Here is a 26,988-nt window from a genome sequence, read left to right on the forward strand (position 1 = left end):
GACCTTCGCTCCGTCCCTGCCCTGTCGCTGCCCTGTGCTTCGGTGTCCAGGGGCCGGTGCTGCCGAACCGCAGCACCGCCGAGCCCTGGAGGCGTCTCCGCTCCCCCAGACGCCGTCCCCGGTCACGGGAACCCCTCGGGCTCCATCGCCTCGCTCCGGGGGCCGCGCGGGGCTGGCACCGAGGGACGCGGGGGTGCGGCGGTGCCGGGGCGGGGCGGGGGCGGAGGAAGTGACGCTCCGGGCCCGCCGGGACCCGCGCCCGCCCCAGGAAGCGACGCGCTGGCGGCCGCGCTGACGTCTCGGCGGCGGCTGCGGAGCGATGGCGGCGCCGCTGGCGGCTCCGGGCGGCGCCGGGGCCGGGCCCGGGGCCGGGGCGGCGCGGGGCGGGCGCGGGCCGGCGCTGCGGGAGGGGGCGCGGGTGTCGGCGCTGTGCCTCGCCTGGTACGGGCTGAGCGCCGGCGGCAACGTGGTCAACAAGCTGCTGCTCGGGGGCTTCCCGCGGCCCGTCACCGTCTCGCTGTTCCACATCCTGGGGCTGTGCGGGCTCCTGCCGCCGCTGCTCCGCGCCTGGCGCGTCCCGCCCGCCGGCCCCGCGCAGCTGCCGCCCCGCGCCTACCCCCGCTACATCCTCCCGCTCGCCTTCGGCAAGTACTTCGCCTCCGTGTCCGCGCACGTCTCGCTCTGGCGGGTCCCCGTGTCCTACGCGCACACAGGTGAGGGCCGAGGGGTGTCCGGTGGGGTGTTCCAGCGCCGGCTGTGCGCGGGGGGCCGGCTTGGACTCGTGCCCAGTGGCGGCGACCTGAAGCCCGGTGTGTGCTCATATGGGCACCTGGTGCAGTGTCCCAGTACCCACCTTGTGCTCATACAGGTGTCCAGTGTGCTGTCCCAGTACCCACTGTGTGTTCTGTAGGTTCCCAGAGCAGCGTCCCCATCCCCAGTGTGTGCTGGCACCAGATCCAGGGGCAGGGTGCTGGTGTGTGCTCTGTGGGTGCCCAGCACGGTGTCCCAGAGCACCGGGATCCGGTTTGTACAAGTGTCCAGGACGGTGACAGGGAGGGAGGACCCATCATGGGCTGTGCTGGGCCGGGGCTGAGCCCCTGCTCCATCCCTGTGCTGATGGTGGTTGGTGGAGTTCTCCCAAGCTTCGGGTCCCCACCGATGTTTTCTTCCCGTCCCCAGTGAAAGCCACGATGCCGATCTGGGTGGTTCTGCTGTCACGGATCATCATGAAGGAAAAGCAGACGACGAAGGTGCGGACAGGTTTGCTGAGGTTTCTTTTCTTGGTGGTGCTTGGGGGGTGCTGTGCTGGCTGGGGGCAGCAGAGCTCAGGCTTTGGGTTTTGTGACTGGAATTAGATTATGCAGATTTTAAAAGTCCCTTTTCCTTTTATTGTGAATGTAAAACACATCTAAACACTGACCAGGGTGGTGCTCTCTGATGCACTGGAGTTGTCAGTGTCTACTGCAGTCACTTCATTTCTTTGAACTACAATAGTAAAAGAGTTGATCCGTGGTTTTGTTGCTTTGCTCTTCCCTCTCCTTTCCTCCCTAAATCAGCAGGATTTATAAACTCAGTTGAAAATTCTTAGCAGATGCAAGCTACCCCTCTGTCCCTGTTTCAGGTGTACCTGTCTCTGATCCCCATCATCACTGGTGTCCTGTTGGCCACGGTCACAGAGCTTTCCTTTGACATGTGGGGTCTCATCAGTGCACTTGCTGCTACTCTGTGCTTTTCACTTCAGAACATCTTCTCGAAGAAGGTACCAGTTCTGTTCACAGCATTGGTCACTGGTGTCACCCTTCAGCAGGACAGGGTGTAATTTCATTTCCATAAATGTATGTTTTTAGTGGACTTTGCAGTCAAAGGAGCCCAGAGGGTTGGTTGTTATTTTGTGTGTGTGTTCCCTGCAGCTCTTCCTACCTGTTGAAGCTCTTACACTGAGTTTATCCTGAGCCCTTTCTTTATTCCTCAACATGGATTTTTTTTTTCTGGTGGCAGTTCAACAGGGCTTAAATTCAACAGTTCATTTGAAAGCTTTTAATGTATCTTGTTATATCAAATCCTCTGTGCTGAACAAGTCACTGTCAACACTGGGCACTCCCTGAAATCATAGAAACAAAATTAAAGTGTGTGACTGTATTTAGTTATGATTTCTGGTTTGTAGAGCTTTTAATTTTAATATCTTGTTGATACTAAGTGTCACCACTCAAAAAACATTGTTTTTCAAAGAGGCATCAGTTTTTCACTGGTCACCCTCGTAGGAAATTCATACCCCCAGAGTATTTTTACTTTCCTAACTTACCTGTCCCCTAGAGCTGTTTCTGTTTCCTGACTGCTGTTCAATGATGGCTCTTGTCAGGTGTTGAGAGATTCCCGAATTCATCATCTTCGGTTGCTGAACATCCTCGGGTGCCACGCTGTGTTCTTCATGATCCCAACGTGGGTTTTGGTGGATCTTTCTTCCTTCTTGGTAGAGAATGACTTGGTGAGTGCTGTATTTGGAGAACTGCTCGCTATTAAGAAAGAAAAGAGAACAAAAATAAATAACAAACAAACTGCCCCACCCAACCAGAAAAATGCACTGAAGTGTTTCAGTGTAGTTCCTGTCAGTGTGGAAGGAAGTGTTGTGAAACACCTGCAAATTGTTTCACACAAGTTAACAAAGTGTTTATTGTGAGAATTCCCATCAGGGTTAGGAGAGGCAGTTTATGGGACAGCATAAATTTCGGGAGTTGGGAGCTGGAGACAGGAACAAGCACTCCCAGAGTGTGTGGGGAACGTCCTCCTCTGGTTTCTCTGAGTTGGGAGTTGCATAAAGCAACATGCTTTGGGGCCTCTTTAGAGCTCAGTGCAGATATTCCTCCCTCCAGGGCAGGTAAGAAGTGCCTCAAGTTATGTTTGTGTTGTTACCCGAAACCTGAGATAATTTTTTTCTCCTGCTGTTTGCTTTGCCACAGAGCACAATGTCTCATTGGTCCTGGACCTTGATGCTGCTTATAATCAGTGGATTCTGTAATTTTGCCCAGAATGTCATTGCCTTCAGTATCCTTAACCTGATCAGTCCCCTCAGCTACTCCGTGGCCAACGCCACCAAGAGAATCATGGTGATCATGGTGTCCCTGATCATGCTGCGCAACCCTGTCACCAGCACCAACGTCCTGGGCATGATGACAGCCATCCTCGGGGTCTTCTTGTACAACAAGGTACTCCAGTTCTTTGTTTATTTATTCAGGAAACATGGCTGAAGCAGTCCAGTAGCTTTGAATTATTTTTTGTACAAGATGAGAGCTTGTGGAGCTAAAATAGAGAACGAGGGGCACAAAGCTCCATTGCAGAGGAGGGATGAGCATGGCCCAAGTGAAGGACTTGGGTCACACCAGCTGCTGGGCCTCTCACAAAACTAAATTTTGATCTTAAGCTTTTCTTGAAAAGGGAAGATCGGGAAGTAACTCAAAATCTCTTGAGCAAAACGTTTGGCATGCGAGAGGAGTGAGGTTTTTATTAGAAGCCACTGATACTTTTAAGACTCTACCAAAAAAAGTGATGTGACTGTAGAGCTGTTTGGTTTTTTCTGGATATATGAGTATGTCAGGTGATATCTACGAAAATCTACCTTCACTTGGAGGGGTTGTCAGGCTTTGGAAGGGGCTGCCCAGGGAGGTTTGGAGTCCCCATCCCTGGAGGTGTCCGAGGAAGGCCTGGATGTGGCACTCAGTGCTCTGGGCTGGGGACAGGGTGGGGAGGGGGCACAGGTTGGATTTGATGATCTCAGATTTTCCCAGCCTAAAGGATTCTGTGAAAAACATTCTTTCTTCCTTTCCCAGACAAAATACGATGCAAACCAAGAGGCAAAGAAGCAGCAGCTGCTCCCAGTCACCACTGGAGACCTGGTGAACTTGGAAAGGCACCGAAACCCTCCTGAAAAGTCCCAAAATGGACTCACAGCCTTTGCCCAGCACGGAGACTTTCAGTACGGCCGCACCAATGTCCTCACAGACCACTTCCAGTACAACAGGCAGAACTATCCAACATCCTACAACCTGAACCGTTTTGATATTTAGGATCCTGGCAGACAGGTACAGACTGTGATATCAAAGTGTCCCCAGCATTATCAGAAAACTTTTAGTACATCCATGAATGTCACAAAGCCATTTAACTGTGCAAGTTTGGCAGCAGGGCAGGTGCATGTGGAGAGGGAGTGGTGCAGGACCTGCAGCTGCTGCTGGGCAGAGCTTTAAACCTGGAACAGCCAGACCTGACACTGGAACCAAACCCGCAGAGCAGAGATTCTGGTGAGGTGCACGTGTCACTGCAGAGTGGAACATCTGTCACTGCTCCTTTCAGAGTCTGCCAGCTGGTTATTATTCTCTTGGCAGCTGAATTCTGGCCAGTATCTTCCTTCCACGCTGGTAATGTCACCTTTAACTTGTTCTCTAATAATAGTTTAATGATAACTCTTAATGAAGCTTTCAGAAAGAAGTGAAAGTGAGAGGTACTTGTGCTTACCAGGATTTGTCTGAGGAGGATTGACTGAGGTGGATCAGCCTCAGACAGGTAAACTTGAGTTCATCTCCAGCACCTGTGGAACTTCTTGTGGGTATTCACAACTCTGCCTTCTGGGTGACAAACCAGAAATGTTTCTGGAGGAGCAGGCAGTGGAAGGATTGATCTCTCCCAGAACTGCTTCAGGCATGGAAAAACACAGTTCTCCAAATCACTGGTCATGGTAGAGAACAACCAAGCCAAACTTAAAATCATCATTGTTTTCTGAATCATGTAGTCCTGTAACTTCAGACATTGCTGTCCCTTGGCCATGCAGGAAACTCCTTCACAAATAAAAGTGTTTGGAATAATATGATTTTATTTTTTTACTTGCTTCACACCTGTTCTTTCAAAACTGTTTCGTTGCTTTAGAAATTGAAAGGTGAAAGGTGTTTTGTTCTCAGTTTTCTGCATAAATTATGCTCTCATATGATTCATATCTTTTGAATGCATTGATTTGAACAATCATTATTAATTGTTTCTTAAATCTTTTTAGCCCCTAATTGTTTGGTTTTTAAAAATTCCTTTATTACTGGTGTTGGAGTAGCTGTGAGGATTTCGCCTGACTTCCACTTCCTGCTGAAAGAAGTTAAATTTTGTTTCCTGTGCTGTTCCTGCAACTCCCCTGGCTCAAATAGGAAATTAAAGAAAAATTGTTTGAATCAGCAGTAAATAGATAATTTATGGTTAAGAACTGATCCAGTATAAATTCTAGACAAGGTGATTGTGTGTGTCAGGTACTGCATTTGTGCATGGAAGGGATGAAACTTGGCTTTCATTCCTTTGAATGAAATTCCTTTGAGTGAAGTGAAACCCAACATGGAACTTGGGTTTCACTGAATCAGATTTTTCTGTTGTTGCTTTAGCAAAAGATTTTAGGGACCTTCTTTCCTTCCCAGACTGTTGTACAGTGAGACTTTGATACAATAAGTTTTATGCTTTTAACTGGAGAGGTACCAGACACCAGTGACAAAATTCAGGGCGTGGCACAGAACACTCCTCTTATTTATTGCTTTACAAATGACCATTTCCATGATGTGAGATGATGATTTAGCTCCTTTCTGGATAATAAAGAATTTATTTTTAAGTGCAAAATCAAGCTGATCTTATTCTTTTGGCTGCTGGGGTGGTAGTTACATGAACAACCTTCCACCAGAGAGTCCAAAAGAGGAAATGGTCCTTCTGAAACTTCAGAGATGGGTTAAAAATGCTGCTACTGTGTGTGAACAGAACTTCCTTGCCTGGACTGGAGCTCAGTCTGTTCATGCAAGCTGAGAGCTTGGGCTTTTAGGTAGGAAATCTAAATAAGTCTGTCCCTAACCCAGGTGAACAAGGTCATGAAGAAAGCTTTCCTTCAGATGAAATTTCTTTTGCCTGTTCCAGTATTCATGTATGTATAATTCTTTCTTTTTAATACGGGAAAGTGCCAAGTGTGCATTTCTAAGGCTCACTTCCCAACATTTCAATGCTTTTACCTACAAGTAACAAGGATTTTGTGGACTCTGGATTTGGATTAGGTGCTGACTCTGCAAGAGAATGATTTGAGAATGAGAGATTCAAGCTGAGATTTTCAAGAGGGGCTGAAGTTCTCCAGCTGCTTTCAAAGGGAGCTGGCTGTGACCTGTTAAGACTCCTGCCAACGCTGAATTGTGGTCTTTGTGCCTCAGTTTCCCTTTTGGAAAATGGAGATGATTCTTCTTTACATCACAGGGGGTAAAATACCAGGAAAAAGTGGCAGTGGGGGCTCCAGGGGTGTCCAGGCATACTGTGAGTTCATCTGTCCATCCTCTGCTGTGTCTGCTGCTGTGCCATCTTCCTGCAGCCTCAGCTGCTACATGGAGTAAATAAAAACCAGAGCAGAGGCTTTATTAAATATGTTCCAATAGTTTCCTTTTAAAGAACATAACCAGACCTTTTCTGGCAATTGTTTTCAGAGTAAGCTTGCACTGCACACTGACCATGGCAGGTCTTTAGCTCAGCTGTTTCTGTAGAGTCTTGGCAGCAGGTGAGGGCTTCCTGTTCAAAGCTGTCCCAAATTCCAGTCTGGGCCTGGGGGCCTCACTGTTGTCTGTGAAACAAAACTCCTGTGCTTGCAGAGCAAAAAAGGGACTGGCCCAAAATGAGGATATCCCATGAGGATAATGGGTCCATTTAGGGCCCAGGGAGTGAATCTCTTCCCTGGAGACTCGGGGCAGAGTTGCTGCTGCTCTAGCCCAGGTCTGTGGCCAGCAGGGATGGCTGGGTGTGGTACAAGGTGTAATTACAACGGTCGGGTGAGTCGGTTACACGAGGTGGTTTTGTTGGATCCCGAATCCCAGTCCTTAAGCAATACTGCCCACATTCAGGGAAAGGAAGTTCCTGGCACTGCTGTAATATGCATTTTAATCTTGGACCTCTGCGAGATTTTTGTTTGGCCAAGTGAGACGTTTGTTTTAAGCTGGTTTGTAAGTGAATGGCGTGTTTGACTCTGTACACAGGTCTGTAGAAAGTATGGAAACACTGGAATAAAAAGGGCAAAATCTAGACAATTGTGTACAATGACCCTGTTATTAAATCAAAGCCAAGGGGGTTGGCTTGGGTTTATTCCTTGCAGGAAGCTTTGGGAGTGTCATAATGGCCATGGCTGAGGAGTTGGGTGGATGTTTTGCTGTGGGTGATGCCTCACACAGTCTGAAACTACAGGGGCTGGAATGCTGTAAGCAGGGTTAGAACACAGGCACTGGGCTCCTTTGAGATATTTTGATTTCCACAGCGCATTTTTAACTCATAAATACATCACAACATTGAAAAAAATCTCCCCCAAACAGCCTTGGGTAGTTGTAGAAATAGAAAACCCAATCTCTCCCCACTCCATGCGGGTGCTCTGTTGGTAGTTCCAAAGAGTATTTGGTGCTCTTTCAAAAGACCTTAAAAATATTCCCCTTGCAGGTTCAATTTTAGTACCCATTAGTGGTAAGAGCATCTTTATCATCTGGTAAAATGCTTGTGGTTTTTAAATAACTGAATGCTAAATAAAATTGAGGCAAGACTTAGGCTTTGTAAATGCACAGTGATTTGTAAAAATAGTGTTGGTATTTCGGGGTCAACTCATGATGATTCCTGAAGCTCAATTTTCCTTTCTAATCTGTGTTCAAACCCATTTTTTTCTGATGTAGCATTTTGCAGCAGAAGGAACTTCTGCCATGTAGCTCTTTGTGAAACAGGTGCAATATAAATAAAGGGAAAAATTTGTTTTTCCAAGGCTTAAATTTCTGGGCCATGTTGTGAGCTGTTAAAAATAATTCTGAAATCTCTTTGTGGTGATGTTCCAGGCCAGTGAAACAAATTTGTTAACCCTGAAGTGACAGGTGATAGAGTGTGTAGATAGACAAGGAGAATATCTACACACTCTGAGGAAGCTTTTTTTTTGTTGCTTTTTTTTATGTTAGAACTCTATAAATTGATGGGAATATGGGTGAATTTCCCAAAAAATACCCCAAACTGCCCCCACACTCCTTCCTGTATGGAATCCTGCCCTTCAGCAAAGGAACTTTTGTGTTGTTTTCCTGTTCTCCAACTCTGTTGTGCTGTGAAGTTCTGGATGTCATTTGGTTCCCTGTGGATCCTGCTGGGATCCCTTATGGAATAACCCCACTGGTGACTTCCAGGTCGTGGGACTCATTCCTGCCTTACACCAGGAGTTCAGATGGTTTTTGGGGGATACCTCAGTAGCTTTTGGGGCATTTTGTGGATAAACCATTGCTGTGTTCTGCTGAGGAACGTGAGGAAGAGTGACCATGTGGACTCCGACAGCAAGGCAGGAATGTTGATGTTGGGATGGAAGGTGGCAGCAGGAAAACTTTTATATTGGCCAAAATTTGAAGTTCAGCTGGTCTTCTGGGATCTGTGAATCTCCAGGACAGGAGAGTGACTCTAAATCACAGTCAGAGTCTGAATTAGGATTCTTTTTTTCATCAGTTATTTGGACACATGAGAATATCCACCTTTCTGAGGTTTTGTATCTGTAGATGACACAGTGGGGTCTTCACAGAACATCTTGATGATAATAAACAGTTCCACCTTTTTGTGAGGATGTCTGAGCGTCCTCTGTGTGATGGCAAACCCTATAAAGTGAAGGTAATACCTGAAAATAACAACAGGCCCTCAGTCCTCGCAGATCTTGGCTGGGAGCAGTCCTTGGGCAAATGAAATTTTATGAGGCAGAATCCTGATCCAGGCCCAGTTGAGAGGCCTGGGGCCAGAGGGGGATTCCACCTCCTAAAACTGCAAACATTGGAGGATTTCTCTCAGACAAAAGCTGCCAGGACTGATGGCTCTGGCTGGCCTTGGACTCCCAGGGGCCACCTCTCAACTGCCCCTGAGACATGTGGGTGTTTGATGGCACGTGGGTTCCTGGCTACGGCCGCTCTTTTGAGTTTGGGACGACACAGCCACCGTCTCCCGTTGCCATCTTGAGTGTGGCACTGTGAGATTTGTCTCTCTCCACCATCTTGAGTGTGACACTGTGACACTTGGCTCTGTCCTTCATCTTGAGCGTGGCACCATGCCTTCCGGCCTGCCCCGCTATCTTGGAGGTGGCCAACTTTGACTTCCAGCCTGCAACGCCTTCTTGCGTGTGACCAAAATTGACTTCTGGTCAAGCCCACCACCTTTGGTGTAGCACACCCCAAGCTCTGGCCATGGCCACCATCCAGGCTGTGGCACACTCTGAGGTCCATCCAGAGCCTCCAATCTTGATAGTGGCCTCTTCCACCATCCAGCCCACACCTCCACCCATTGCAGACCCCACACTTTTTGTGTGAATCCCAGGCCTCACTGCCCCACCCCGCCTGCACTCAGCACTGCAGGGCCACCCCTTTCTGTTCAAACAACAGCCCCGTGCACCTCTGTCCCTTGTTGTCACCACTCCTAGTTTGGGATCTTCACCTGTGTAACTACAACCATCCCAGGTTTGGCAAGGAACTGCGCACGTGCTCGTTTGCTGTTTCTAGCTCAGTTTTTATTTGCCGGGGGACACCAGCGAGGCCCCGCTGTCCCCGTGCCGGGGGACACCAGCGAGGCCCCGCTGCCCCGTGCCGGGGGACACCAGCAAGGCCCCGCTGTCCCCGTGCCGGGGGACACCAGCGAGTTCTCGCTGTCCCCGTGCCGGGGGACACCAGCGAGTCCCCGCTGTCCCCGTGCCGGGGGACACCAGCGAGTCCCCGCTGCCCCGTGCCGGGGGACACCAGCGAGTCCCCGCTGTCCCGTGCCGGGGGACACCAGCGAGTCCCCGCTGCCCCGTGCCGGGGGACACCAGCGAGTCCCCGCTGTCCCCGTGCCGGGGGACACCAGCGAGGCCCCGCTGTCCCGTGCCGGGGGACACCAGCGAGTCCCCGCTGCCCCGTGCCGGGGGACACCAGCGAGGCCCCGCTGTCCCCGTGCCGGGGGACACCAGCGAGTTCCCGCTGTCCCCGTGCCGGGGGACACCAGCGAGGCCCCGCTGTCCCGTGCCGGGGGACACCAGCGAGTTCCCGCTGCCCCGTGCCGGGGGACACCAGCGAGGCCCCGCTGTCCCCGTGCCGGGGGACACCAGCGAGGCCCCGCTGTCCCGTGCCTGGCCTGCAGTACCACCTTTACCCAGCAGGCGGCAGCAGCGAGGCCTCAGAGCCGCGCAGTTCCTCACCCTCCTCGCCCTTGAATCGATCCAAAATCTCAATTTTGTGAAGAGACAGGAAAAAACCTCTAAATACACAGAGCTGCCTCTATTTCCTTCTTGCCAATCATATTTCCTTACATTTTCAAGCCCTTTATGTTTAATTTATATATATATATATATACACAAAAGTTATATTTGTATTTTCAAGCCCTGTGTATCTGTATTCAGAATTCCTTACCTTCTAAAACCCTGTCTGTAACATAGTAAATGAAGAGGGTTATTTGGAAATCAAGTTTTATATAAATTAGTATTATTTTTCAATATGTGTAAGAATGAGGAGTTTTAAAGGGAGAAATTAAAACATGGGGACAGAAGCCAGAGGTGGGCAGGAGAAAGAAAATTGGACCATAGGGAAGAGAGGGAGGAATTAAAATTTCTGATCAAGGGGCTCCACCACTGTGACATCACCCCAAACCTGTGAGCATGGCCCCAGGGGACACCTGTTCTTGGTCCCACCTGCATCCTCCTTCCCCTCAGCATCCCCTCTCTGCCCCACAGTGCCCAGGGCGATGTGGGGCACTTTCTGCCCTACCTGTGCCCCCAGCTGTCTGTGGTGCTGCTGAGGGGGGACAACACATGACTTCTGACTAGGGGAGTATTTTACTGTTTGGCTTTTAGGTTTTTATGTTGAAGATGCAAAGCAGTGAGCAGAGCAGGCTATCAGGATCAGAGGGAGGTGAACAAGGTGAGCACTGATCCCTAGACTGAACTAGATCCTACTTTTCAGGCCTCCTTCCTTCTTCCTCCTCTCTCCTTCCCCCTTTCTCCCAGCTTTCCTTCTTCCTCCTCCTTCTACTCCCATAATGACAGAAAACTAAAATGGAAATGTAGAAAGAGTATTTAAACTTAACGGCACAAAGGAAATAAATAAAGACAGGTAGAGCCTGCCAGGCCCCTCCACATCCACAATGTCACAGATCTGTATCACTTCTCTTCAAATCTCACAGTGCTAAAAGCAGACTGTCTCTTTATTGACTTTTAAACCTCTCATGAGGTTGCCAAAGACTCTAGAAACAACAAAATAGTAGCCATAAACCGATTTTATTATTTTTGAAAAATGGAATGTTTCACTTAAGAAACTTAAAGTGATGTTTGACCAACACCATGTTCATTACAAACAAACAAAAAACCAACAAACCCCAAACCAAGTTGACACAGTATTTGGCTACAGTGCAGCAGCAGTCTTGCCTTTTTTTTTTTTTTTTTTAGAATCACAAACTCAAGGTGACCCTGGTTAATAAAACTCACGACCACTGTCATCTGGCATTAAAAAAAATACATCTATGTACAGCGAGTGCCGTCAGTAGCGGCGGCTGAAACGGGGCTCACTCAGTCTGTTTGTCCGCTCCTGGCCCGCAAACACATCTGGGATCCCACTGCCCTGCAGCATCTGGCTCTGGCTCCCAGCTGGGGTGAAGCCTCCGCGCCTGAAAACAACGCCACACAAGTTGGACACGGCCCAGGGAAGCTAATCCTGCTGTGACTCTGAGAGATGTTTCCTTAATTTGTTGGGGTTTCTTTCCCCTTCCGTGCCAATCCAGGCTTAAGTAGAAGCTGAAGGTATTTTTCAGAATTGACACAGCCATTTCTTCTTTTATACTGATTAATCAACTATTAGGAAAACATTAGAAGCACTCTGACAGAGCTTCTTACCCTGATGTCCCTCCTCGAGTCATCCCATGGCCTGGTCCTGACTGACCAGGCATGCTTCTATCACCACCTAATTCAAAAAGAGAAAAAAAGGAAAAAAAAAAAAACAAAACAAAAATACAGGCTTTTGTGTTTCCCTAGTAAAAATGTCACCTTGTTCCCAGAATTTCATTTGCTTTCTCAGTAATTTAACTACCACTAGAAGGTTCAGCAGCAGTAATTCACAAAAAAAAACCACGATCACACTGGTAAGCAGCAAGTGTACCTTGCCATCTCTCATGATCCCGTCCCATCACTCCTCCATCCACATTTCCCTGCCATGTACGATCTTGATGCCCCTCTAACTTTCGACCATGATCTCCCCAGTCACGTCCATCTCTTAAAAAAATAAAAGAACATCTTCTAGGTATGTCCCCTACCCACTTAGCAGCACAGGGTAAAGCCAAACACCATACCCCATGCCAAAGTGTGTTAAATGGTTAATCAAGCTGTAGCTGTAGCCACCCAATCATTGCAATCAAAACTGGTCAAAGGGAAACAATGAGAGAGACACTTGCTGAACAGCATCCTTCACACAACAAAACTTGTCTTTTTTGATCCAGAGATGACATGGATATTGCAATGGACTGAAATACTCAGGGATGGATCAATTCATTGGCTGCCACTCCTCTGTCTGGTGTATTTAGGCAGAACTGAACATTATGCAGCTGGAATATGCCCAGCTTGATTAACTGGTTGAAAGAGAAACCACTACTACTCTAGATGAGTCTAAGTTCTCTACCCCCACCACTGCAGAGACTTCCACTCCATTCCCTTAAAACCTGACCACCAGCCATGAATGAGACTTGTGTAGGCCTTACTGGGGCATCTGTAAATCTCATCTGTAGAAACAGACTGAATCTCATCTGTAGAAATGAAAGTTACGTACGAGAGAACCACAGTTAGGAGCTGAGCTAACTGAGCAGCTCTTCTTTACTCACTACAGAGCTTCCCTCTCCCGAGGCACGTGGGAGCTACATGTGGAGATTCCCTGCTCCTCCAGATGCTCAAAGATCTGGAGAGAGGATTCACACTTGTCAAGCTGCTTCTGCTGTCATCCTTCAAAGGCTCACTGAGGAAATTTTAAGAAGCCCCGATCACTTCCCAATTTGCCAGGCACTAACCGGGTTTGTGGGGGTATCCCTCTTCCCTCACTCATCCTTCTGTCAGAGCCGTAGCCAGCCCAGCTGTCCCGGGAGTGACGGTCAGGCCCTCCATGCCGCTCATCTGGGTAGTGCTGAAAGGCAAACAGGACCCAGTTATGCTAAGAACCAACACAAGTTTTCTTCTAGGATTGCAAAAATTTGGCTTTTTGGATGCTGTCTTTCTATAAGCTGTCAGGAAATAAAACTGTAGCTGTCTCATCTTCTACAGGTTCCACTGTTGTGCATGGCTCCCTCCAGGCATTTATTTTGTTTATTGGCACAGATTCCACACTGTCCACCGGTGGGAGAAATCTTTTTTGTCTGGTAAGGTTTTTTAAAGGCTTACATTCTTGGCTTCAGATTTTTAGTTTTTATATAGATTATCTGCCTACCTCCTACCTCTCTTCAGAAATGAAAGGTTTTGAATCCCACTGTGGCATTGATTTTCACACCTGTCCTTTTGCAGCCTTGTTTCATTATGGCACCAGTTGTTTTATTTAGATAAATGTGAGAGAAGGCATCTTTTGCCAGCTAAGTACAGCAGCTCTCTCTTAACATCTAAGATGGTCAACCAGAAAGCTTTTACTGCCACACACCAGCCTGAAAAGATGCTCCCATCCCTCAGAGGTTTCCCCTTGCCTGTATCTGTGGCTACCACCCCAGCAAGCAGATAACACATTAATTCACTTTATGCTCATTAGCACACAAAATTAGTTCTGCTAGAACATCTCAGCTGAAACCCAGAGGTGACTGTGTTCAAGAACCAGGCTATGTGCACACTGTGTCCTTTCTGCTTTGGGATCAGCTTGTTTGGCTTTCTAACTAAAGCAGTAATTTGGCTGTAACGCACCTGCCCATCTCGATCTGGAATTCCCCTTGTACAGTCTCTCCTGGAACAAAAAAGGAAAAGTTTCAGTTGAATCAACACAGTAATCATAATTCCAATGTCTGCATGAAATAACACATGAGAAGTTAATCTTCATTAGGCTGTAAATCTGGATGCTAATGTTCAGTGGCAAGATAACTGAAAAGAGTTCTTGTTTCAAAGCATAAAAAGAGATCAAAGTAACATCTATCGCTGTGATATGGGTAAAAAAGGCACCACTGAGGATGGCCAGGTACACAGTGATACCAAGGGAGAATACTGAGTGAACCTACCATTGTCAGAAATGAGTAACAAGCAAAAACAAACGGTACAGTTTTCATCAGAGTTCCTTTGAGAGCAAACAGAAGTCTCAATGGCACCACGCAGAAAATATTTTTCCATTCTGTGGCGCTAAAAACCTGCGTTAGCCAGGCTGCAAAGACGAAAATAGGGAAAGTTTTAAATCAAAAGGAAATGGCTAAATCTTAGGGGTTCATAAAGCAGACTTCCATACACCTTCAGAAAAGCTGTTGTATCTCTATCAGCATCATGGCAGACTACAGCAGGACTTGGCTTATAATCTTTATGCAGCCTCTTTCTGGTACGTCCATAACCCACAGAAACAAAGGATTGCAAGCACACGTGAAATTACACATGAGAAATGCACAAGAGTGATTTCTTTTACTCTTCTGACACCCTTCAAGCCACAAAAAGACACCAAATTTCCCTAAAGGCATAGGAAGACAAAGAAGAGCCAGTGCCTTGCCAACCTGTCCAAGCAGTGGTCCTGGTAGCGGCCCCGGTCCCTGTGGTCGAAGTCGTGGAAGCGATCCTGCCGGCTGAAGTCCGAGTGGTAGCGGTCCTCCAGCGCCAGCCGCTTCGCCTCGGGCCAGTACGGGTCATCTCGCCTGCACACACGGTCACCATCAGCAGCAACCCCAGAACCATCTCTGCTTTCCTGCTCTCTCAAACCTCATTCAACCCAATAATTAAAAATCTAAGCGTGCTAAGCAGGAGTTGCATTTCAGTCTCAGAGGAAATTTGGTTTACCAAAACCAGTTTAATTTCAGCACTTGCTGGCGTGAGAAGAGAATGAGTAACTTTCTACCATCTAGAGTTGATACACAGAGTTACTACTCTTGGTCACTCCTCTTTGGGAAGTTAGAGTAGACCTGCTGTACCAGAACAGTGCTTACAAGCGTACAAGCACAGCATTTGCTGTTCCTCAAATTGCTGTTAGTGTTAAAAACAGCACGTAAAGAGCCTTTCAGTTGTGAGCTCCCGTGACTGCCTTATCAAGAGTGCTCCCACTGACACAGGCTTCCACAGGGGATGTGGCTGAGGAGTTTGGAGCCCCACTGCCATGTTGCTCACCTGCTGTCAGGATCATAAGGCCTCCTCATGGCAGATCTCCGCTCCTGTTCGTAGCGCAGCTGCTCCTGCTGGCGTCGCAGCTCTTCCCTCTCTCTCTGGATTCGCTCCTGTTCCCGTCTCCTTTCCTGCTCTATGTGCATCCTTTCCCTCTCCAACCTCTCTCTCTCCAAGCGCTCTCTGTCCAGGCGGTGCCTTTGGAATTCCAGCCGTTCCCGCTCCCTCTGGAGCCTCTGTCTCTCATCCCGCTCGTGAATGGCTGCAAGACGCTGCTCCCGATCTCGTCTCTCTCTCTCTCTAATTTACAAGAGATACTTTGTTTTTAGTTGAGAAGATTCAGTCCAAGCTTTACTGCTTGTTTTGGGTGGGGTTTCTTGTTTGGTTCTGCCTTTTTTAAAAAAAAAAAGTTTCTATGTTCTTCCCACCAGCTGCTTAAATGTTAATGATTTCTTCCCAATTAAGTAACAGCTTAGGAGAAAATAAAAAACGCCATACAAATGAACAAAGCAAAGGTGAGAATTCTGCATAAGTAACACAGTATCTACTGTCAAGTCAGGTCTGAAAAAGCATTCAGAGAGCATAGCACGTCCTAAGACAGAAATCTGACAAACAAAAAGTATTTACAAGCTTCTGGGGAAAACACAAGGAAATTTAAATCCAATCAAGTGGAACACAAAGCCTGAAAGCACCTACAGCAGTCTCACGAGAACACTGATTTCAGCAGTAAAAGCCTCCCTCATTTGGCATTATGTCTGTTCTAGCAATAATTACTATGAAATCAATCTGAGATACCACTATTGGAGGGTCAGCACAGAACTTCTTTGCAGCCTGTTCAAAACACAAAACAGGTAAGGGAGTAAAAAATGCCATTTAAAGGGCAGAGGCAACTGGGAACTCACCGGCGCCTCTCCGTCTCCCTGATTTCTCTCTCCCTCTGCCTCTGTCGTTCCCGTTCTCGCTGCTCCTTGATTTTATCAAATGACAAAATATCCTGCTTTTCCTTGCTCTCCGACTTGCGGTCCTGGCTTTTTGTGCTCTGAGGTGAATCAGAACAATGCATGAGCTGAACACGGTGCATTTCCAGCAAAAATTCCCAAGCAATTGCCTATTTTATGTCAACCTGAACAAAGCAGGCTACCATACCTTCCCCAGAGGTAAGCAATGATGGAATTCCAGCGAAAGTAGGTCATGGAAAAGTACCCCAAATTTGGCTAGAACTTCTCAATAGTATAAATACATATAAATACTAGGGGAACACAACCTGACTTGCACTGATTTCAAACAACACACTGCTTTTGCACCACCAGTAACATTCCAAGCTCAGGAAAACACATCATCCTAATTCCACTTTCATATTGAAACTCTACTTCTTCCACTAGATCAGCAGTGAAAAACTATTAGAAGGTGAAACAGAAGCATTTCCCCTCTGCCACATCATTAACACCCTGATGCTTTCCAGAAAGTGATAAAAGGATAATTGTACCAATATGAAAAACCCTTCACTCTGAGCACATCAATCTATTTGACACCTATTTTTTACACACAAGCTTCTCTGGAAGTTGGACTTACCCTCTCTTTTGATGTAGAGGTTTTCACACTAATAACTGGCTCTCCTTTAGATTTATCCATCACCACTGTCCTTTCAGTTCCTCGACTCACTAGGAGACAAAATAGAGCCAAAAATAAATTGTACAGAAGACATTCAACAATTCCTGCAAGATTTAATACTGTGAAGATACTAAATAGTAAGAAGTTATTTTAATGAGGTTTTTAATAACCTATGGAACTTATTTATGATTTAAGCAGCTTGCCGAGATTTGGCCAAGTTGAGGATGGGGGCAGTAAATTTATCACAAAATTACAGCAGTATTCTCTGGCAGGGATGACAGCTAAAAGAACACAAATTTAATTTAATTCTCCACAAAAATACATCCTTTGCCACAGTTTAAAAAAAAAAGCCCAAAAAAGGACAAACAACCACACACTTTGTCAGGTCTAAACTCAGTGACAGTTCCATAAAAATTGTGGAAACTTTGTTGTAAGTTATTAGGAATCTAAGTCAAAATTTTCAAGGTATTTTCTGATGTGTCAGTTTTACTAAGTAAGGTTCTTTTTACTGAATTATCAATCATATCTAATATAATAGAAGTATCCTTGAAATCATTTGTGAAAGACAGCCAGCATTACCCGATTTGCTTGCCCTGGATCTATCAGAAGACCCAGTCTTCTGTTCATCCTTTTCTTTTCCTTCTTTTTCATCTTTTTCAGATTTCTTAGCATCATCTTTTTTGTCGATCTTCTCCTCCTTCTTAATACCAACAGACCTACAAAAAGCAGCAAAGCAAAATGCCTCTTTCAAAAGCAACAAACCACTGGAAAAACAAATGTTGGATGTGTCACTCACTAACCACACAGACAAGTCTATAAAAAAGACAGACTAAATCCTAGAAACATTTGTCAGTTAAAAGAAGAGTCCAAGACAGAGTCAGATCAGAGGACAAATGACTGCTAAAAATAATGGTTTATCTAGAAACAATCTGATTTAGTATCTCCTGATGTAACTAACAGGTTTTTAACTAACACTAATGAGCTTTGTATTTCTGAACAGAAGCCCAGTTAAGATGCCCTTCCTACTGTAAAACATCAACTTTTCAAGAATTACTCCTATTTCAAATGCAGGATGAAACATTAAATCAAGATTTATCACAGTTACTGTTCAACTTGGTCACCTGGCTGTATTTCAAATGAGTGATCTTTAAACATCAAAAAAATACAGAACGACACTTTACTTCTCAGATTTGGACTCTGCAGAATGGTGCCTGTCTTTCTCCTTCCTTGTTTCACTTTCCTTTTTGTCTGAAGGCTTTTTTCCTGCTGGTTCATTTTTTGCCTAGAAATTCAGACAGAAATAATTACATAGTCAGGGACAGAGATTAAAACTGCACGCTTTTATTTTCATTACACTGCCATGAAAGAGCTGCCCCTTACCTTTTCCACAGAAATCATTTTACCATGCAGCTCTGTTCTGTGGAGGTGATTAATACACTTGGTGGCCTCCTCAGATGTTGACATTGTCACAAAGCCATAGCAGCGAGCACCAGGACTGCGAGCATTTGTCACCACTTTTGCACCAACCACCTTTGGGGAAAAAAAAAATATTCTGTGTTTTCAGCTCTGTCACTAAATAAATTCTAACTTAATCACTATTTCTTAAAACAGTTTGGATGGGAAGGGACCTTTAAAAGCCATTTAATTCAATCAATCCCCTATCACAGGCAGGGACATCTTCAGTAATGCAGCTCAGAAAATTCAAGTTGCTGAGCAGGTCAGCAGCTTGAGGAACATATATACAGAGAAGGGAGAGTGGGATTGTAAAAACCAAAATAAAATTGAATAAACGAAACTACCACCACTTTCTCTTTCCTTACAGGACATCTGTATCCACATATGACAACCTCTGCCAGCCAGAGGAACTTAGTGACATAAACATTTAATATTACATTCAGAAATGTATTTGGCAGAAGGGGAGATGGTCACACAAACAGTTCCCTTCCACAGCTTCTGCTCTTGTATCCTAGCAGGCACTGCCCTCCAAGACTGGATTTCTCCAAGCAATGCCCCTTGAAATGCACCAGTTTAAAACAGCATTAACTATTGCAGGATACTCAACACATAATTAGGTTACTACATGATGATCTACCAGTCTCTCCTGTCAAGAATTGCCTCATTTTCACAGGTATCTGCAGATACTCTCTGCAAACTGGATCTCTGCTCCCACCCCTCCTTTTCAGTCTTCTTTATTGAACTGTGCTACTTTCAGATACAGAGTTTCCAAATAACACAAAGTTAAGAACTCAGCCTACCCTGTTATTCATTAGGGAAAATAAGAGCTAAATTTAAGGTCAGCCATTTAAACTGGTAGAATGGTTTGTTAATTTACATATCCACTACATACCTTTCCATACTTGCTGAAAAGATTCTTCAAATCTGTAGCTCTAGTAGAGGAGGAAAGTCCACTAACCCACAAATTTCTGCCAGAACCACTCCCCACACGGCCTAGGGTACAAAAAATACAAACATAAAAGACCACGTAAAACACACATCCAGCAGTGCAAAATTAAAGAGTCCTAAACCCCTCACATTTTCCCTTCGTAAAACTCTTCCACTGCAATTTTACTTCTACCTCTTCTCTTCATTCTTAAAATCAATACACACTGCAGCCTGCAAAAATGAGCTGCTGCAATCCACAGTTAATGTGCAATTGAACAGTCCCAATGAGTTTGCAGCTACCTATTTTCTTTCTGTACCTCAAACACTTTGAGGAGAATTACAAAGTATCAAATATTAATTCACAAAAAAGATTCCTATTTAAAAAAAACCTCCAACTTTGTTGGTTAATAACATTATAGAAGTTACAAGGAACTGAAATTTTAAAGTTAGATTTTCAAGGGATGTGTTACAAATGCTTTGCGAGGTCACTGAATTAACAGTCCTCCTTTTACTCCTGATCCTTTGTACATAAAAAACCCCAGACATGCACCTACCTTTCTCATCTTTTGCGATTGTCTTTGTATCTCTGTCCTCAACAGGGCTAAAGATAAAACACCACATTATTCAACAGATCATATGCAAAAAGGACATTAATTCTAGACAGCACAACTAAAATTGGATACCTACCAGTAAATTAGTTCCAAAATAAACACTATTATTGGCAAATTTCTAGAAGAGTGACAGGAAATAGGGATTTGTACCCCTAAACGGACAATTCTGTTTTGCAGATGACAGAAATAAGAGTAATTTGGGGAAAACAACCTTTGAAGGTTGAGGAAGGAAAGAAATCAAACCCACTGCTCTTAAGAAAAAAAAATAAATATCTACACATGGAGAAATAAAAGAGACCTTTAGGAATAGGCTACAATTTCATCAGTCTCGGAGGCCAATTGAAGGAAACAGCTTATTCGCATCACTTAAGGACCAATGATAAAAGATAGCATCTGGTCTATAACGGAGAAAAAACAAACCTCTTTTTCTGATCACCGCCCTCACTGGCTGAGGACTCTTTAGTGGCAGGGGAAGATTCCTCTGAATTAGCTTTGTCTTCTGTTCTCTTGCCATCTTCTTTGCTATCTCTGGCTTCGGCACCTGCGCCTTTCTCCGCTGTCTCCCCACTAGAGGCTTCCAGGCCTTGGGAGCGTTTGCTACTCTGATCGCTTAGGGTCTCTACCACTACACCTTCAGAGTCCGGGGCCTCTTCCTCGGGGCTCTGTTCACTTGTCTCCCCTTTTGCTACCACTAAACGCTTTGCTTCCTTCCTTGCCAAAGCTTGGGCCGATTTGCTGTCCAAAGCTAAAGCATCTTCCTCCAACTGAGCGGCAGCGAGAGCGTCCTCTTCCTCAGCCAGCCTCTTGCCTGGCCCCGCGTTACTGGCTTCCTGCGCACGCGGCCGCTCCGCTTCGGGAGGTTCTTCGTTAAGTAGCTCAGATTTACAAGTTTCCCCCAAAATGTCGAGTATTTTCTCATTTTCTACGGATTTAACAGGAATAGAATGGCACAAGATTTAATCACCAGGGAAATACAGCAATCACAAATGTGGAACTGGCATGGCTGCCACACTAACACCAAGAGAACTGCTAAGCTACACAGAGATTGGAAAACCCTAGTGTACACAGTGTTACAGCTACCACGCTAACTGCTCTCTCACACACTGCCAAATCAGCCCTAGCACCTCAACAGGGAAGAAAAATGCCCCCACAGATTTAACAAAAAACTTCGGGCTCAGCCTTCATATTCTTCAGCAAATCGTTCAGCTCTGTTTCTTCTCTAGTTAGCTTCCAGAGTCCGAGATGCTTAACTGAACGTATCAAGGCACTGAGAGTTCAATTTTCCAAATTTCTGTGAAGTTGTTTTAGCAGAGACAGTCCAACATGAGAACTGGGCATCTTCTGAGGGTTCTGAGTGTGTTTGCAGTCCAGAAAATGAGCGGGATCTGTAGCAAATTCCTGTGATGGCAGCGTGTTCCTTCTTCTGAAGTCCAGTCGCTCTTTAATTTCTGTTCTGCACCAGAGCTTTGCACTGCCTGCACTCCTGTATTTATATTTATTCACAGAACCACTGTACAGTGTGATATCACAAGATCTGTTTTCAGAACCTTTACATCTTTAAGGCTCATTCCTTAAGTCCACTCTGCAGTAACAGTTCTAGGGAACCATTTCATGGCATTAAACACATATTCCAAAGGTGGTTATTCACAGATCTGGTGATATGACTGGGTTTCCAATCTCTATGACCCTGCATGACCTGGATTTTCCACCATAACGTACACTACAGTAATGCATTTAAAAAAAAAAGCCAACCAAAAAACCAAACTGGGACGCAAAAAGCCTAAATGAAGAATGAAACTGTTTAAATGCCCAGGATTTTTTTTCATTAATTAAATGAAAAAAAAAAAAAAATCAAACTAACCAAACAAAAACAAACAGTACCTGGCTCCAAAGGTAACTCTTCAAGTTCCTGCAGCGAAAAAGATTTTAAAAAGGAGAAATATCACTATTTCATAAGCAAGATGCTATGCTGAATGATCTCTTAACCACCCAGTATAGGAGAGAATTTAGTGAAAGCATTACTATAATTTAGTCCGTTTCAGCCTTGAAAACACTGAACTTCAAATAAATTTCTCAGAAGAAGGTTTAAAATGAGTTTTTAACGTCTCAAAGTTTTATGAAGTCTGCGAAAACTTAACACCTCTCACATTCAGCCACCTGTTGAACACATGGTACACATTCCCATGGGTAAATAAATCAATAAATGCAAGTAGCACAGAGGAAAGTTTATCTTCATGTTACCCTTCTCTACCCTGTATTTTGTGAAGTCTCCTTTCTGCAAACAGGACCAACAGAAACACCAGCTTCACCCGGAGCTGGTGTTCTTAACCTACCAGGAGAGGTCTGGAAACAAGGCCAGCATTTCAGGAACAGACAGTTCCAGCTTTCTTCTCAACACAGGATTAGGTACATTTTTAATGAAAGTTAAACACAATGTAAGGCACTGAGCTGGTATTTACACCAGGTAAAAGGAATCCCATCTACTACCAAACTCAGTAAGATACATACATCATAACTATATACGTGTATGACCTGATAGAAAAAGAAATCTTTGTCTTTATGAGTAGATTAGAAAGGCATTAGTTCCTATTCTTTGCAGACTAAGAATGCACACTGTACACAAACTGTTTCAACATACAGTCTCATATAGTGCATTTTATGCTTTTTTTGTTTGTAAAGAAAAACTGGCTACCATTTACCTTTATTACGGTTAAATCTGATGAAGAAGCATCTAAACTGTTCCCAACATCTTCAAACTCTACCTTTAAAACATAAACGGGAGACATTTTGTTATCTATAAAGGAATACTGTGAGTGAAACCTGAATGAGAAACTGAAGATTTTTATTTCCACTGACAGCTGGTATTCAGCAGATACATCCAGCACCCAAAGCAACCAATAATGGTAAAAACTGAGTGATAACCCCCAGGACTCTTCCTGATCCCCACTGACTGAATAAACTCTCTCATTATTTCTTAACTATGACAGACAGCTCACAAAAATCTTTTAAGCATGGGGATTCCAACAGCAAAACTTCTCTGATTTGTATCACTGTTATTTATAGCAAAAACACAGAGCCAAAAGCCTATGGGAGTTGATAATTATTTCCTTCACTGATAAAAGCAGATCATGGGAGCTGACCTGGCCTCAAGACATTTAGTCACTCAACAAAACCCTTTTTCTGAGTATTTCCATTTGATTTGTGTAGGACAGGGATATGCTTGGGGATAGGGGGCCAAGCTTATTTCTGCAATTTTAGAAAAGAACCACACAACTTTAGGACCTCATAGTCAATGTGCCCACACAACAAAGAGCAATACTCCCCCATTAGATGGGACAGAAATAACTTTTTTCAAATACTTTGTTGTACATTTCAGGAGATAAAACACTTCATTTTGGGGGAAGGGATTATCCTCTAGCCCAGTGTCATATGAACAGTGCAACAGCCAGACTAACACAGAAAACCAACGTAAAAATACTTTCAGCAACTGAATAACTGCAAGATCCCATCTTAGCAGAAAAATAACCTAGAATATAATTCCTTGAATGGTGCTGCTCAGTTGAGAAGAAAGTAAGCTACACTATTTGTATGCCTCACATGTTCTCTAAAATAAAGACGTGAAAATAGTAATGTAAACGTAACGTGAAGCAGAATTCAAAGCATGATGAAAAACAAATGCTTTGTAAACTTCTATGAATTGTTACATGTATGCAAACAACATCTAAGTATTTTAAAACTGAGACTCGTATTTCCACAAATACGTAAAAAGAAAAGCAATGACCATAAGAATCAGTACAGTCCCAAATTGTTCCAAGAACTCTTTAGCCACCATTTTGCTATTTCATTCAGAAATAAATTAATTAGAAAGAAAACCCTGATTTCACACACATAAGAGATGCATACCATCACTATTGGTATTTCTCTTGATTCTTCTTTAATTTCTGAAAATTGTGGGGATGCCTCCAAGTTACCTACAGCATACTCTGTAGGCTGATCTGGAAGTTCTTTCACTTCTGCATCAGCATTTTCTTTACTATCAGACAGCGAGTCAAGAATATTATGGGCACTGTAATCATCTCCACAATCTACTGCATTGCCATTATCTATTTCAGCTTCATCTAACACACTAATATCCATCATGTCAATATCCTGCAAGTTATCCAAACTTGCTTCAATATCGTCCTGTGAAAAGAAAAAAAGCACATGTCATAGTCCTGGTGACTTGAGAGCCATGCTGCCATCACTCCCCTCCAAACCCAGCCTCGTGTACCTGTCCATCTCCAGAATCCTCCTCCAGGCCATTGTCTTCTACTCCCTCTTCATCTGGTCTACGTCCTAACAAGATTATCATCATTAGAATGTAAGCAGTAATTACAGACGTAGCCTCCAAGCTTTACTTTTTCATCAGAGTTGGTATTCCCTTCATTTTTTTTCCCTGTTACCACCCCAGTAAGTGACAAACATGCCACAGTCCAACACCTGGCAAGAGCTCAAGCTCTGTGACCGCCCCAGAACATTTGGCTCAGCTCAGATTGCAGCAATTTATTACCTTTCATTTCTTTACAGACATTTACTAGAAAGGGGAAAAAAGCAACCACAGCACAAAACCATGAAAAAAACCCACTCTACCTGTGAGTTTTACTGCAGTGCTCTGTCCACCAGCTGGACATGAATTATCCCAACTGGCATTACTGAAAACACTATACCAGCTTCAGCACCAAAGAGCAACTTCTCAAACTCAGAGCCAAGCAGCTGTTTGATATCTTATGAATTTTATTTTCCTCAAAAACAACAAGCACATTACGACTGAAAAGTGAGAGGGGTTTGGAGCCAAGAGGAACGTTTCATCTATTTCCATCCCAACACTAAAAGTGCTGCAATAGACAATAGGTGTTTTCCTGAGACTTGAAAATGAGTATGATTAAAAATATCTCTTTTAACCAGAGTTATGACATTTGCCCTCTATCTGGTCAAGATTTCACATTTCAGTCTGCAAGCAACTGCACCATCACTCCAGATCAGATGCAATGACAAAAATCAAACAAATTAGCTGGCACCACAGTCGAATTTCATCTAACAAATTTACATTTTGTATAAATCAAATTTAGTAATGAAAATACATAATCTAAACTAGTTATTCTGCTCAGCTCCAAGGCAAAGTTTTAAACACGATTTGCTTACAAAATAAGATCAAATTATGCAAATTAACTAATTTTAGAAAACCAGTAGATTATTTTCTGAAAATAAGGATTATGTAAGACTGTCTCATCACTAGAAAAATCAAGCATAAGGCCTTGAAAACATATGACTTCAGAAATTGATTCAAAACTTGTCTTCTGGGAAGAAAATTGCAACTGCTATTAGCTATGAAGCATAACACTACAGAGCTTATTTTGCACTTGCTAGAAACTGCATTTCTACATTAAAAAAGTATCTATTAAAAACACTGAGACTGCTTCAGCGTTAATCAGTAATTCTTAATACAAATTTCAGGCAACTCGGAGAACAAATCAACAGATCCTTCAACATTTCCTGCCTTATTAAATCACATTAAATTCTGTGACTATATTACTGCTAAGTTTAATATTATATCGCCCGTGCCTAGAAACCTGAGCACAAATGTGAGGAAGAGTACCACTAACAGAAAAAAAGATTAGCAAGGTTCTATTTGATGAGTACAGTTGCTTGAAAACTCAAGGATGGTAGTGTGGAAAGTCTCTTTTAACTGCCCTGTACCTTTGCTGCTTCTTTTTGGAGTTTTCTTCATATTTTCTGAAATCAGTGGAATTTCATCAGGATTCCCTCCTTCCTCCTCAATAGCCTAACAGGGAGAAAAGATAGAGATAGATATAAAGACACACATAAAAAATTTCATTCGTGCATTTTTGTTGCGTTTAGAAGCTGGACACCAGATGCTGAAAAGTCCCAAACCATGAATCAGCAACTTGGATTCTCAAATGAAAAACCACCAGACCGGAGCAACAAGCACACAGAAGGCTGTAACATGTTGGTCTAAGTCTTCTGGAAAGCAGTCAGCAAAAAAAGCCAATCCGACAGCCTTTGTGACTGTGCACGGACACACGGGTTGTTGTGACAGAGTAAAAACCTCGGCTCTGGGATACAGCAAGCAGCGGTTCAGCGAAGCGGTTCCCCACGCTATTAACACACGAAACGTTGTGCTGAGGATACAGCGAACAGGCTACCAGCTAGAAAGCCAGAAAAACACCAGTACGCAGTAAAAAGCCCGACAGACAGCGTACAGAACTGCAAACCCAGGAACTCAGATAGCGGAAGATTGTGATGAACGAGGCTAGAAACAGTCGGGCCACGGCAGACACCGAGTGCTGGACAGGTCTAGGGAATCGGAGGGGGACTAGGTGACACTCCGCGACAGCAGAGGTCACAGGGCGAGCCTAGGCCGGCCCAGAGCAGGCCCAGCCCCACCGGGCACCGAACGCCCGCACTGACCCTGGCGGGCTCTGCGGAACCAGCCCCGGCTCCGCCGCGGCCCCGCCGCTCTTTGGCGCCATTTTCCCCAGCGGTGCCCGCCGGGCCGGGGTCGCACCCGCTACACCCACCCCTGAGGCAGCCCCGGCGTGTCCACCCGCTCTCACCTTCCTCAGCCGCTCCATGAGGACGCTCTTGTTCCCGCCGCTGTCCAAGTTGCGGTGCCTGAGCTCGGCCCGCAGGTCTATCACGCGCAGCTCGCTCAGCGGCCGCCGCCGGCTTTCAGACTCCGAACCGGGGACCCCAGGCCCACCCAGGGACGCAGACTCCCCCAGCCCGGCCACTGAGTGACTCTCCGCCATGGGCCGCGGTTTCGAGTCGCGCGCGCGGGGCAAGGCGGGACAAAAACAACGGGGGAGAGCCGCAGCCGCAGCACAAAATGGAGGAACACCGAGACGCGGGGGAGAGCGAGGGGGCGGGAAGGAGGAGGGTGCCCAGCGCGCATGCGCCCCGGGGTCCGGGGGGGGCTGCGCGCGCCGCGGCGCCGCCAACTCCGGAGCGGCGGTGGCGTCACGCGGCCAGCCTGCCCCCGGGCCCCTCGGCGCATGCGCAAGAGCTCGCGAGCCGTCCTTG

At 45.3% G+C, this 26,988-nt stretch overlaps 2 protein-coding genes across 6 annotated transcripts; one reads left to right on the plus strand and one right to left on the minus strand.

The window, feature by feature from the left end:
* Positions 1-295: 295 nt before the first annotated feature.
* On the plus strand, positions 296-7,070 carry SLC35E1 (solute carrier family 35 member E1). Its single transcript, XM_032092923.1, has 6 exons — positions 296-713; positions 1,180-1,250; positions 1,622-1,759; positions 2,360-2,485; positions 2,958-3,203; positions 3,825-7,070. Exons 1-6 carry the CDS (start codon positions 320-322, stop codon positions 4,059-4,061), a joined length of 1,212 nt encoding a protein of 403 aa, XP_031948814.1. The 5' UTR covers positions 296-319; the 3' UTR covers positions 4,062-7,070.
* A 4,189-nt stretch (positions 7,071-11,259) lies between these two features.
* LOC116435799 (scaffold attachment factor B1-like) lies at positions 11,260-26,876 on the minus strand. Of its 5 annotated transcripts, XM_032092368.1 has the most exons (21): positions 26,523-26,876; positions 25,645-25,729; positions 24,179-24,243; positions 23,812-24,090; positions 22,608-22,670; positions 21,790-21,817; positions 20,329-20,830; positions 19,852-19,898; positions 19,263-19,363; positions 18,296-18,445; positions 18,097-18,197; positions 17,495-17,631; positions 16,877-16,965; positions 16,207-16,343; positions 15,311-15,604; positions 14,707-14,844; positions 13,922-13,961; positions 13,051-13,163; positions 12,153-12,265; positions 11,891-11,957; positions 11,260-11,664 (listed from the first exon to the last, which is right to left on the minus strand). In XM_032092368.1, the coding sequence occupies exons 1-21, from the start codon at positions 26,715-26,717 to the stop codon at positions 11,538-11,540; spliced, it is 2,871 nt and encodes a 956-aa protein (XP_031948259.1). In that variant the 5' UTR covers positions 26,718-26,876; the 3' UTR covers positions 11,260-11,537. The 5 variants fall into 5 exon arrangements, 2 of the variants coding, with proteins under 2 accessions (XP_031948259.1, XP_031948260.1); XR_004236861.1 differs by lacking the exon at positions 12,153-12,265 and having other exon boundaries at positions 26,523-26,874; XM_032092369.1 differs by lacking the exon at positions 23,812-24,090.
* Positions 26,877-26,988: the final 112 nt, after the last annotated feature.

Source organism: Corvus moneduloides, chromosome 28, assembly GCF_009650955.1.
Source record: "Corvus moneduloides isolate bCorMon1 chromosome 28, bCorMon1.pri, whole genome shotgun sequence".
NCBI classification, from domain to species: Eukaryota; Metazoa; Chordata; class Aves; order Passeriformes; family Corvidae; genus Corvus; species Corvus moneduloides.

Excerpts from the sequence above, each read along its gene's own strand:
- SLC35E1 (XM_032092923.1), top strand. The coding sequence starts at position 320 with ATGGCGGCGCCGCTGGCGGCTCCGGGCGGCGCCGGGGCCGGGCCCGGG. Across the intron at positions 714-1,179 it reads CGTGTCCTACGCGCACACAG|TGAAAGCCACGATGCCGATC; the intron begins GTGAGGGCCGAG and ends TCCCGTCCCCAG. Across the intron at positions 2,486-2,957 it reads TCTTGGTAGAGAATGACTTG|AGCACAATGTCTCATTGGTC; the intron begins GTGAGTGCTGTA and ends GCTTTGCCACAG.
- LOC116435799 (XM_032092368.1), bottom strand. The coding sequence starts at position 26,717 with ATGGCGGAGAGTCACTCAGTGGCCGGGCTGGGGGAGTCTGCGTCCCTG. Across the intron at positions 19,364-19,851 it reads AATCGCAAAAGATGAGAAAG|GCCGTGTGGGGAGTGGTTCT; the intron begins GTAGGTGCATGT and ends TTTGTACCCTAG. Across the intron at positions 15,605-16,206 it reads AGGGAGACGGAGAGGCGCCG|AGAGAGAGAGAGACGAGATC; the intron begins GTGAGTTCCCAG and ends CTTGTAAATTAG.